This window comes from Rattus norvegicus, chromosome 20, assembly GCF_036323735.1.
Source record: "Rattus norvegicus strain BN/NHsdMcwi chromosome 20, GRCr8, whole genome shotgun sequence".
Taxonomy (NCBI): domain Eukaryota; kingdom Metazoa; phylum Chordata; class Mammalia; order Rodentia; family Muridae; genus Rattus; species Rattus norvegicus.
In genome coordinates, this window is record NC_086038.1 from 28,512,244 (window position 1) to 28,524,820 (window position 12,577).

A 12,577-nucleotide genomic window follows, 5' to 3' on the forward strand; every position below is an offset into this window, starting at 1 on the left:
AGCCATCTCTGCAGCCTGCAGTCAGGGTTTTTGACTCAGGACATGGGCAGACAGTGGTTAGCCATGCACAACAACTCTCAAACTTCTTCATGTATGTGTAGATACAAAGGAAACTCCAATTCCCCAAATTCCAAAAGACAGTCCAGTGAGCTCAACCTGGGTGTTAGGAGGGTTTCTGGCTGTTAGATAAAAGCCAGCATTTTTCAGGAACTTGTGAAACTGGTTCTCTTCTACCAAAAAAATTTCCCTTTCCTTTGGCAGAAGGGACAGATGTACCTGTGCTGCCTATTAGCATATCAAAGTACATGCTGGCCTCCAGGTGCCCTCCCACCCCCAGCAGAAGTACCTGTTACACATTTCAAAGTCCAAGTCCTGAGTAGTGTCTGTCTTAGAAGGCGACATCACCTCCTCCCCAACCCTAACTAAAATCCCTCTAACTCATGGGCTTCCCTCCCCTCAGCTGCTTTCTGTTATCCTGCTATTCTCCACAAGTTGGCTCTCTCTGTCCTGTTCCCGCTTCTCTCACGTGTTCTATTTCTCTACTCTGTGTCCCTGGCTGTTCTCCCTCTCTTGCAGACAGCCCTGGCCAGTCTACTACTTTCTCTGCTCTGGACTCTAACAGGTGCCTCCCTCATATCTGCAATGTACACTTTCCTCTTCCCTGCCCCTTCACACCTCATCATGACTTGCAGTATGTGGAGAGCTGGCCCTGCCCCTCACAGGCTGCAGCACTCGGGAGAGAGGCCTTGCACCTCACCTGGCATAGAGCTGGCTGTGGTGGCAAAGATAGAGTTGAGTCACCCCGAGGCCATGAGGGTGGGAGAGCTGACCCTGCCCCTCACAGGCTGCTACACTGGGTGTGCTAACCAGGCAGTGCTACCCTGGTGGTGCGGGTAACCAACTCCGATACCACACAGGCCCAGATCTGGGGTTTTGAGTTGGTCCACCCCAACATCTACTGCTGAGCAGGTGAAGGGACCAGTCCTTTAGATCAATAGCTGCAGGATCTCCACAACACAGGGCAACAGCAGGATATCTGAGAGGAGTCCCAGTGAGGGTCTAATATTGATAGTGTAGCAAGAGCCAGAGGCCTTGAACCAGACCAATGACTCATTGGCAGTGAACAAGTGCTAGTAAAAATGTGTGCACAAAAGGTGTATTATGGGAACACTGTGACACACTATAGCTTCCATGAGGAGATTTTTTGTTTTGTTTTGTTTTAATTTCTTATTTTATGAGGTAGGTAACAAGTGTGGAGGGTGGGTACAAAGGGATGGGGAGATAAGTGACTGGGGTCCATGATATGAAACTCAAAGAATCAGTAAAATGTAAAATAAAACAATACAAAAGCAGAGCTTCCAAAAACAAAAAAAACAAAAACAAACAAACAAAAAATCTTCCCCTTCACCATTCCATGGAGTGGTTTATACAGTATGGACTACAAAATCGAATGCCGCTGGGTAAAATCTGTAGTATTATATTATGACCTGATGCTCTGAATAGGGGAAGTTAGAGCGAGGGTCAGCAGTTTACTTTAAAGATGCAGTCTGACAGCTTTCTATGGGCTGGTTGAGACTCCCAGTGATGTTGGTAACACAGAACTACTAATGTGACGTTCAAATGTCTCAGAAAGAAACACTGTCCATTGAGGGACACCTTCTCGTTGACGTCACGTACAAATCCAGATCTCCCGATGTTATGCCAAGTTGTAGGGATCCCAAAGACCACTGAGCAGCCAAGTCTGATACACACACATAAGGGCCTTTATTACAAGCTCACGAGCAAGGCCTCTCACCATCACCATTGCAGCAGACCAGAAGTGAGAGCCTTGAGTCCAGGAGTGTGGGGCATTTATTGTGCTTACAGCAAGCTAGGAGAATTTCCATACGGGTCAGCAAGTTAGTATTTTAAAAACTGCATTTTTGTTGTAAACTGCAGGAAGCAAATACCTGACAAACACCTGACACACAGGAAGGCTAGGTTATCCGTTTTCTGCCGGATGTCTTAGGTTGTCTATACACAGCTTGACCCTGCTGTTGTAGCCTGACTGGCTGTTACTAAGGTGGGTGGTGGTGGTGGTGGTGGTTGCCATAGGAGGTTTGCTCAAGTAGACTTTGTGGTTTTCTTCCTGGAACTGGAGTTGGTTGGACTTTATACTGACATACTGGCAAAATCAGTTTTCGGTGATGAGGTCCCATTGGGTCTCTGGTCTTAAAGGAGGGGAGATGGATGGGAGGACATAAAAGGAATTTTAATTTTCCTTCCACAAGGTGCATGCTAAGATGCCTTCATGTGTCAGGGGCAGGGAATCCTCCTGGGAGCCAAGAAGAAGTCTGACAGATAACAGAAAGAGGTGTTTCCCAATGTCAGTCTAGCTGGGAGGCCTTCTGTTATACACGCTCCTTCTCTGCAGATACAACTAAATGCATGTGAACAACTTAGCTTTTAAAAAGTAAAACAAAATCATGTGTTCTTATACAATTTGATAAAAATAGTCAGATGTACACGTTCTCTCTTTCAGACACACACACCCACCCACACACACACACACACACACACACACACACACACACACACACACACACAGAGTTTTCTGGCACCTGCACCCTCTGGGCCTGGTCTGCTTTGACACCTCCATTGTCTGGGAGCTCTGTTCCCACCTTGCCAGCATAGGCTCTTCTCCCTCGTTCTGGGTACCTTCTCATCTCTGTGCAGGATGTTCAGGCTCAGCAGACAACCGTGCAGATCATTGTCACCTTGCCCTTTTTCCTCCAGTGTCTCCTTCAGCTTGTCCTTTGGTCACAATGGTGACACTGGTGGGATGTAGGCCCTGAATGCCAGGGTGGTCAGAGGTGGACTTACCTTCTTCCCAATGAGTAAAATTGCACATCATTGAATATTTGCAGGGAGGGGGGAGGGGGAGAAATGTCTGTTTATGTCTTTTGTCTATTTGATGGTATTTTTCTCTAAGGTTTTTGAAGATTCACTTTTAATTATTCATTTGCGTTTCTGTATCTGTGTGTGTGCATGCGCCTGTGATGTCAGGTGTCCTCAGTAGAGGGTGTCAGGTGTCCCTTTGCGTCCTTCTCTGACTGCTGCTGTGAAACAGGCAGGGTCTCATCCTGAACCTGGGGCTTGAGTTTCTGCTAGGCTAGAAGTAGCAAATCTCAGCAGATCCTTCTGTTTCCACCGCCCTTGCTGTTGGGGTTGCACGTATTTGTAGGAACTGTCTGACTTGTTTGGGACACGGTCCCCAGTTGTGTGTGTTTGGTGCGGGGGCGGGGGGTGTTGTGCATAGTGGAGTCACATAGGGAACATCATATACCTTTCCTAATATGGCAGGTGAGACCCTGCACTAGGACAGTCGGATGGCATGCCTTGCACTTGATGACTGCCTTGGCAGTTTAAAGATGATCACTTTTACTTTGAGACAGTTTTACGGTGTAGCCCAGGCTGACCTTAAGCTCATGGCTCCTGCCTCAGCATTTCAGGAGGCTAACATTACAGGCGGTGCTGCCATGGCCTGCTTTAAAGCTGCTTGTTCCTTAATATCACCGCTTTAATTAAATGAGGCAATTTGGGTTGATGGGTAGAATAATAAAACTCCTTCATCAGATACAAAAATAGCCCCAGCTCCATTAACACCTAGAAAGTGGGTAATCTGTTAACTACTGCTGCCAAGGCAGAACGAGGCAAGCCACGGACAGGGTGCACACTGCGTGCGGGAAATGTATTTCTTTGGGGTACCTTATTTAGACTAGCGATCTGATTAGAAAACTTAAAATTCTAAACTAGAGTTCCTCCTGCTTCTCTCCTATTTAGAGGAGAGTCTTGTGTGCATGTGCGTGTGTGGTACACTAGACATGGTCAACCTGGAAGACATTCTCCCGAGTGAGCCACTGAGGTGTCTATTGCATGGTTTCTTTTATGTGTGTGCAGATAGGCAAATCCCGTGTCAGAAGTCACACCAGAGCTTGCCTGCGAGGACAGAAGTGATCACTTAACGTGTATGGAGTGTTTTGAGGAGATAAAAACATTGTGAAAATAAGGGGAGCCCATTGGCTACCCAGCATAATTATTCTAAGCACCACTGGTTTTTTTTTTTTTTTTTTTTTTTTTTGGTTCTTTTTTTCGGAGTTGGGGACCGAACCCAGGGCCTTGCGCTTCCTAGGCAAGCGCTCTAACCACTGAGCTAAATCCCCAACCCTGCACCACTGGGTTTTAACCTGTGGTTCTCAGAGGCGAAGGAATGGACATGTAAGCAGTGCCAGGGAAGGGCCACTGTCTTGTGTGCAGGCACGGTGTCTGCGTGTGTGTGGCCACAGGTGTCCACATCCACTGTTCAGTCGTCCTTGGTCCTCTGCTTGGCAGAACCTATTCCTTAGCACTTCTGGAGGCTCAATGGAGCGTTGCTGGGCAATACTCTACCAGGTTTGGACCTCAGTGCCAAGCATTGTTATGTGAGAAGACTGCAGTGTCCGTTAGGATTGAAAGAGTCCGAATGCTTTGTTTTATGGGAGGCAGGGTCTCACTCTATAGCTCTTCCTGATCTGGAGATTACTCTACAGCTCCGGTTGCTCCCACACTCCAGATCCTCCTGCCTAAGTTTTCCAGTCGCTGTAGTTACAGATGTGCTCCAGCACACCCAAGCTAAGCCCTCCACATTTTATAGAGTCCGTTGTTGGGAGGGAAGTCTCTTGGGAAAGTTGTTCTCGGGGGAGCTCAGGAGGGACTCAGTTGCCATGAAATTATCAAAGCTGATGGCCAACCCTGAAGGGATAGTCTTCATTTTTGGAAACAGGATATCATTTAGCCTGGGCTGGCCTTGAACTCCTCCTCATCTTTCTGTCTTCACCCCCCAGTTGAGGAATTACATGCATTGCCACACCCAGCACAGAAAGAGTTTGTCAAACCAGCATTGAAAGTATTGTGCACTCTGGGCTGGAGATGGCTCAGTGGCTAAGAGCGGGCCATGCACTGTGAAGAGGGCCTCAGCCCTGTTCTCACACCAGGCAGCTCACAATCACCTGCAGCTTCAGCTCGAGGGGATGTAGCACCCTCTGAACTGCAGTTCATGGAACCTGCCACCTCTGCTCTATGCAGGTAGCATACATGGATGTACATAAGCTCATGCATGTACATACACGGACAAAAAAGCTTAATACTGCATTCTCCCTTTCCTGAGAACTCTTGTTTTATTGGGCTGCCATGTTTTTATTCCTTTAGAGTATGATGATTAAAACCAGGGCCACCTACTCATGCTCTACCACCAAGTATTGCCCCCAAGCTCCTAATACATAAAATATTGAAGATTTCAGCCATAGAAGCCCGACACCTGGGAGTCCTAATACATCTCTAGCCACTACAGAAAATGTAGTGATAAAAGGCCAAAAAAAAAGAGTTTATTCACTGTAACTACATAGGAAACAGGCATCAGGCCTCCTCGGCCCACCTTGGCAGGTACAACAGGAGTCCTGGATTCACATATTACAGGGGAGGAGCTCGGGTATGGGCACAAGGCACGCATAGCTAAACGGCTGCGGTCAAACCACGTCTGCTTCTGTCGGACTCTGGAGTTTTATTGCTTGGACAGCCGTTTTGGTCCTGCTTGGCGTATGGGTGGAGAACTCGTTTTGAGATGATCTGTCTGTAAGTGACACTATTCTGACTGCCATCCCAGGGACCTGCAGTTGTCCTGGCGACTCTGGAAAACTTTTGTTCCTCTTACCTTGGTGTCTTCAGTCAGGGTGGAGGAGGATGACTGGCTTTAGGTGGACATCCCTTAAGTGATTCTCATGCAGAACTGAGCAGGAATCTGACCTCCAGTTTTCAAAGGAAAGGTGCAACATGAAGTCAGAGCTGTGAGCATTTATCCTGAGTTAGCCACTCACGTAGTCAAGGCCAAGTGAAGAGTCGGTGCTTTATAGCAAAAGCCTCCTCTAAGTTCCTGTCTTAAGCCCATCAAATAACCATCTTAAAATGAGTGGTTCAGTAGCGTTAAATATGTTGACAGTGCACAAGTACCTGCTGTGTGTCGTCCACAACATTTTATCCTTCCAAAAGGAACTCACAGTTCCTTTCACAGTTCACTCAAGCCCATTCACAGTTCCTTCCTGGTACCTCTATCCCTAGCAGCCAATTTGTTTTCTGATCTCCAAACTCTGGATGCCTCATATAAATAATAATATATCCCCTCTGGTCCTTGTTTGATTCGACAGTCATGTTTTGGGCACTTGGCTCCTGCTTATGCTGTTGTTGTGTGCAGGGCTAGCACAGTGTCTTTACTGTTTTTGATCCACGTTTGGGCTAGTGAATAGCACTTTGAGGGATGTGTATATACATGTTTCTGAGTGGGTCTGTTTTCGCTTCCCTGGGCGTGTACCTGGAGTGCAGTTGGTTGTGTAGAAATTCTGTCTTTGACTTTTTGTCTGTGCCAGCAAGCTTTCACAGTGGCTGCACTGGACTACTTTCCTTTCCTGGCATTGTCTGAGGTTGCAATTTCTGGCAACCTTGTCAGTAGTTTTTCCCCTCTTTATTATTTTGAGAGTTAGTACATCATTGTGGCTTGCTCTGAATTTCCCTAAATTATTAATGATGCTGAAGAGCCTTGTGCATTGTAATTACAGTTGTTTGCGTTTCTTCTTTGGGAGGATATCACCTGAATCTCTATTTTGAAGATTGGGTTGTGTTTTTGTTTTTGAGTTGCACGAGTGATTATATATTTTGGATATTTTGTCTTTAACAAATAATGCAGACATGTCTGTTCTGTAAGCTGTCTTCCTTCCTGCATTCTCTGGATCCCCACTTTCTCCTCCTTTGCTCCCCTTTGCTTTCCTCCCTCTCTCCCTATCCTTTCCTCTCCTCCCTCTCACTCTTCTCTCCCCTCTTCTTCCCTCCTTTCCCTCTTCCTGTCACTTCTCCCTCTCCCCTCCCTTCCCCTCCCCTCCCCTCCCCTCCCCTCCCCTCCCCTCTCTCTCCCTCTATCCCCACCTCCTTTTTTGGTTCTCTTTGCCTCACTGTGTAGCCTAGGCCGACCTTGAACTTCTGATCCTCCTGCCTCAGTGCGGGACTCACAGGTTCGCCGCTGTGCTTGATTTCCCTTCACTTTCTTACCACTATATTACATTTGTGATTACTTATTTTTTTAAAGATTTGTGGCTTAACTTTATGTGTAAGTCACTGTTCCATTTTGAATTAATTTTTATGCACAGCTAGGCTTCACCTGTGCTCTTCCCATGTGTAGACATTGCCTGTTACATAGGTTTATCTTCCTGTCCTCAGTTATAGTCATGACACTTACTTATGCGTTTTGTTTTGTGTTTTGAGACAGTCTCACTTTGTGGCCGTGGCTGGCCTGGAACTTGCTATGTAGAATAGGCTGGCCTCAAAATGAGATTCACCTGCCTGTCCTCCCCAGTACTGGAACTAAAAGCATGTCTTACCATGCCAGAATATATGCATTTGACATTTATTTATTTTATTTGTCATGTATATCATTGGGTATATATGAACATGTATATGTGTATTATTGGATACACACACACACACACGGATTTGAACATTTTATTTATTTACTTACTTATGTGTATGGGTGTTTTGCCTCATATATGTTGTGTATCACATGTGTATGGTGCCATGGAGTGCAGAAGAGGGTTTTAGATCCCCCGAGACTGGAGGTACAGCTAGTGCACCCTGGGGACTGGAATTAGGTCCTTGAGAAGAGCAACTGGGTGCTGTTAACCACTGAGTCACCTCTCCAGCCATTTGCTTTTGTTTGTTGGCTGATTGGTTGTTTGGTTTTGTGAGGTATGTTTCACTACATATCCAGGCTGTCCTAGGAGTTGCAGTGATCCTCCTGCCTCAGCCTTCCTGGTGCTGGAATTGCAGGTTAAACATTTTTGTTTGGTTTTGAGAGGAGTCTCACTGTGTAGCTCTAGCTGGCTCAGAACTTCCTCTGTAGACCCGGCAGCCTTGGAGCTCAGACCCGTGCTTACAGGTCCTGAAAGCCGGGCTTACAGACCTGCGCCACCTCCCAGCTTTGCCATGGTTATTCTTGCCATTTGCTTCCATTTGAGCTGAGTTCTTGTTCTCTTCCCCTGATGACAGGATCGTGGGGTTGACAGCACCATTTTTCAGAATCCCAAAAAGCTTCACCTAACTATTGGCATGTTGGTACTCCTAAGTGAACAAGAGATCCAGCAGACCTGTGAGATCCTGCAGCGCTGTAAGGAGGAATTCATTAAGTAAGTAACGGGCAGCAGTGGGGAGGAGGTCAGCCCAGGCTGGGGGCTTTTCCAAATCACAGACTTGGTTGTGGATGAGAGAGATGGATGATGGGAATCAGGCGAGTGTTTCACTTGCATGCATGTGTACCTTGTATGTGCCTCGTGCCTACAGAGGTCAGAAAGGTGTCAGATTGCCTGGGATTGGAGTGACAGACAGTCATGAGCCACCATGTAGGTGTTGGGAAACAAAGCTTGGTCCTGTGCTCTGCAAGAACAAGTGTTCTTAACTGCTGAGCCACCCCTCCATCCCTGATTTGTTCATACTACTGTTTGTAGTACTTAACGTTGGACTGTCACCATTTAAAAATGGACTTAAAGCATGCATTTACGATTTTTAAGTTGTACTAACTGATAGGCAAACATTGTTCTTGAACAGTTGTTTGATCCAGAGTAGCATATTGCTTCAACTTGAGTGGCTTAAACAACACACTTAAAAGAATATCTGGCTTACCATCTGTGGTCAGGAGTGGGAGGCAGGTTAGCCCAGGCCGTGGTCTTTTCAGTATCACAGTCTTGTGTGTAGATGAGCGAGCTGGAAGATATGGGAAGTTTGTTGTTTGCTTATTTGTTTATAAGGTACAAATACATACCCACACTGCGACACACATGCGGAGGTCTGAGGACAGCTTGCAGGGGTCAGTTCTTCCCTTCTGCCACGTGTCAGATCTTCCAGGGATCAAACTCAGGTCCACACATGGCCGCCCACTACCTTTACCTGCGGAGCTGTGTCTCTGGTCTGCGTCACTGGACTGAAATCAGAGGATTGGCAGAGCTGTGATCCCTTCCAGTTTTCAGGAAAATTCTCTATTTTCTTGCCTTTAAAGCCCAGTTTTTACAGGTCTCTCACAATCCTTAGCTAGTAGCTTCTTTTCCCTGCCTCTAATTCTAGCATTGCAATTTTTCTGCACATTCAGTTGTCCCTGTCGCTGTGACTGTAGCAGGAACGAGTTGTTGGCCTTTAAGGACTCTCACTTGATTGACTGCATCTGTATAATTAAACTGATCCCTACCCCAGACATGAAAGAGAATAGGGCTGGTTCTCCAGGAAGGCCTGCCACAGTAGTGCAGACAGTACTTAACTGTGACGTTACTTAGTGAAGAGGATGTAGTGCGTCTCCCTCCCACTCCACCCCCCACCCCCTTTGTTTCTGGTTACTTATGAATAGCATGGTCTTACTGTGCTGCCTCAGCCTCTTGAGTAGCTGGGATTTTCTGTTGCCTAGGCTGGTCTCAGATTCAGAGGCTCAGGTAAATCCTTCAGCCTTAGCTTAGTGTGTACCTGCCTAAAATTAAAATGTGAGGAGGGAGAGGAGGGGGAGGAGGAGGAAAAGGAAGATGAGGAAGAGGAAGAGGAAAAGGAGGAGGAGGAAGAGGAAGAAGGCGTGTGCCATGGACACTTGCAGTCTTAGGAGGTTAAGGCAGAAACACCTTCAATGTGAGGCTCACCTAGTGTGCTATGGTAGCATGTGCCTGTCGAGTCCACGACGTGGAGATGGAGCCAGGGGTATCAGGAGTTCAAGGTTTTCCCTGACTGTGTAAGCTGTTGAAAGGGATTGTGAGCTTCATGAGACCTGTCTTAAGCAAGCAAACAATCCCAAACCAAGAAACAAAACAAAACAAACAAAAACTAAAACACAAACCACCAGCCCCCCCCCCCCCCAAAACACAAAAGAGCAAGCAAAACCAGCAATAGAGTAAATGTAGGTATTTTATTTTAGTAACTAAGAACTCAAGCCAGCTGTAGTGGTATACACCTGTCATCCCAGGCCTCTGCAGGCAGAGGCTGTGGGTTCGAGGCTAGCCTGGCCTACATAGAGAGTTCTGGGCAAGTTCCATATCTCAAAAAAAAAAAAAAAAAAAAAAAAAGGAAAAAAAAATCAACTTAGGGAATCTCCTGGGGCAGGCTGACTTGTTACTTACTTTTTTTTTAATTGTAAAAAATTAATTTACACATATATCTGATATGGAAGAATCATTTCAAAGGACTCCCTCTCTCCCTCTCTCCCTTTCTCCCTCTCTCCCTCTCTCCCTCTCTCCCTCTCTCCCTCTCTCCCTCTCTCCCTCTCTCCCTCTCTCCCTCTCTCCCTCTCTCCCTCTCTCCCTCTCTCCCTCTCTCCCTCTCTCCCTCTCTCCCTCTCTCCCTCTCTCCCTCTCTCCCTCTCTCCCTCTCTCCCTCTCTCCCTCTTTCCTTCTTTATGATTTCCACTTTATTTTTCACAGATGGTTTTTCTCCTTTACATGAGGTTTGGTGAGGTGAGGTGGCAGGGCGGCACAGCATGTCTGTCTAACCAGGCCTCGGAGATCAGTCCCTGACCACCATGCTGTGACTCACAGCCTGCAGCAATGCCTCTGACTCAGAGCTTGGGAGGCACTAAGTATGGAGGACTTTTGCTTTGGATGTCCTGATGGCACTGGCTCGACAATATCCTTGGATATTTATTGGGAAGAAATGGCCGTGACCCTTTTGGCACAGCTGCTGTTTCTTCTGGTTTTGGTCATTTTGAAGTCAGGACTCAGAAGTATTCTTTCTTGCTTTTTACTTAAGACTGACGAAGAGAACTTTGAAAACTAACTCTCCCCAAATAGCTTTTAGAAAATTCCATCCCAGGGCAGGGAGACAGGTTCCTGAGCACAGCTTGGGTCTGGGCCCCCTGACCAGGAGTGATGCAGGAATGAAGACAGACAAAGAAAGGACAGACATATGTACAGAAAAAGCTGGGATTGGGTGGGCTGGGCTCTCTGAAGGGGAAGCTAGAGTGGCTGGAGGCTCAGCGAGCTTTTTCTAGGTGTTGAGTGGGGAGGCTGTTGCATGTAGCTGAAGATGATGTAGATGAGCAGGAAGGCAGGCTTATGATATACAGTGGAGCAAGGAAGCAGGGTTAGCCAGTCTTGCTAGGAGCAAGTCTTTATAGGGGAACAGTCTTCAGGCCATGAACATCTGCGGGGAGGGGCTATAGTAGACATTTTCTGCACACACCATCACCATTCAGTCCAGAAGAAAGCTTAGCATCCCTCAGAGCCTTACCCAGGGAAGGTTCTTTCACTGCCTTGGACTGGGCTCCTTGACACGTCAGTCGCACGCATCCATTCAGCACTTGGTTAGCTCAGGGCTTCCTCTGCATCCTGCAGTGGCTCAGTGGAGGGAGTGCTGAGTTTGTACCCCCAGAACCCATGCAAAGGCAGATGCAGCAGCACACACCTGCAGTCCCAGAACCGCTGTGGTGAGATGGGAGCCTGAGAGGAAGCTCACGGAGCAGCTAGCTAGAGTATGCAGCGATGAACGAGAGGTCCTCAGATGGGGTGGAAAACAAGGTTGGTCTGCACACGAGCACCATGGCATGTGTGTGCTCATTCCCATGTGGGGCTCACACAGCCCTTTTTGTAAATCACATCATTATATACAGGCACCATATTATTCTAACATGGCCTTATAGGAATGGGCACCTAACTCGATGGGTAGAACAAGGAACAAGGATCTAAAGTTTTTCTCTGTGTTACATATTAGACTCTGTAGTACATTGATTTGTTTGGGGGCTAGTTAACCTTCCTCTTTTTCTTCTCCCTCTCTGTCCTCTCCCCTCCTCCCTCCTTCTCCATTCTTCTCTTCCCTTCTCCCTTCTCCCTCCTCCATCATACCTCTTCCCTCTTCCCTTTTCTCTTCTCCCTTTTCTTTCCATCCTCCCTCCTCCCCCTTCCTCCCTTCTTCTTTGTAGCCCTGGCTGTCCTGGCACTCATATGTAGACCAGGCTGCCATGTCCTCCCACAGATCCTCCTGCCTCTGCTTCTAGCTTTGTTTCCTGAGTGCTGGGGTTAAAGTTGGGTCTCCTCACTCTTCCTTGTCAGTTATTCAGTTTCCATTAGTTACTTGAAGACAGGAGAGTTGCTTGTTCATTGGTTTTTGAAACTGGGTCTTTCTTTGTAGTTGAGCCTTACCTCTTCCTTTCGATCCCTGGCCTTAGCTCCCCGAGCAGTAGGATGCACCACCAGTCACCACAGAGACAAAGTATTTTTGTTGAGCATAGTCAACACTGGTCGAGCTTTACAGGGAGCCTGTCCTTTGGATCTTACTCCTTGCTCTGCAGCGGGCATGGCTAATTCCTTTAGGCTTTGAAACAGGGTCTCCTTATATGGCTCTGGCTGTCCTGGAACTTACTGTGTAGAACCAGACTGACCTCAAACTCACAGAGCTTTGCCTACCTTTGCCTCCCCAGTGCTGGGGGATTAAAGGTGTGCACCACTACATTCATTTTATTTTTTAAATCTTACTTAAAACTCAAAATAATTTGGTGTCC

At 47.1% G+C, this 12,577-nt stretch overlaps 1 protein-coding gene across 11 annotated transcripts in view; it reads left to right on the plus strand.

The window, feature by feature from the left end:
• The window catches only part of Ascc1 (activating signal cointegrator 1 complex subunit 1), a 90,152-nt gene that overhangs the window by 28,200 nt on the left and 49,375 nt on the right, over positions 1-12,577 (plus strand). For all 11 annotated transcript variants that reach the window (XM_039098614.2, XM_006256404.4, XM_006256405.4 and 8 more), the window contains exon 6: positions 8,107-8,243. In XM_039098614.2, coding sequence (XP_038954542.1) covers positions 8,107-8,243 — 137 coding nt within the window. The remainder of the gene's footprint in view (positions 1-8,106; positions 8,244-12,577) is intronic.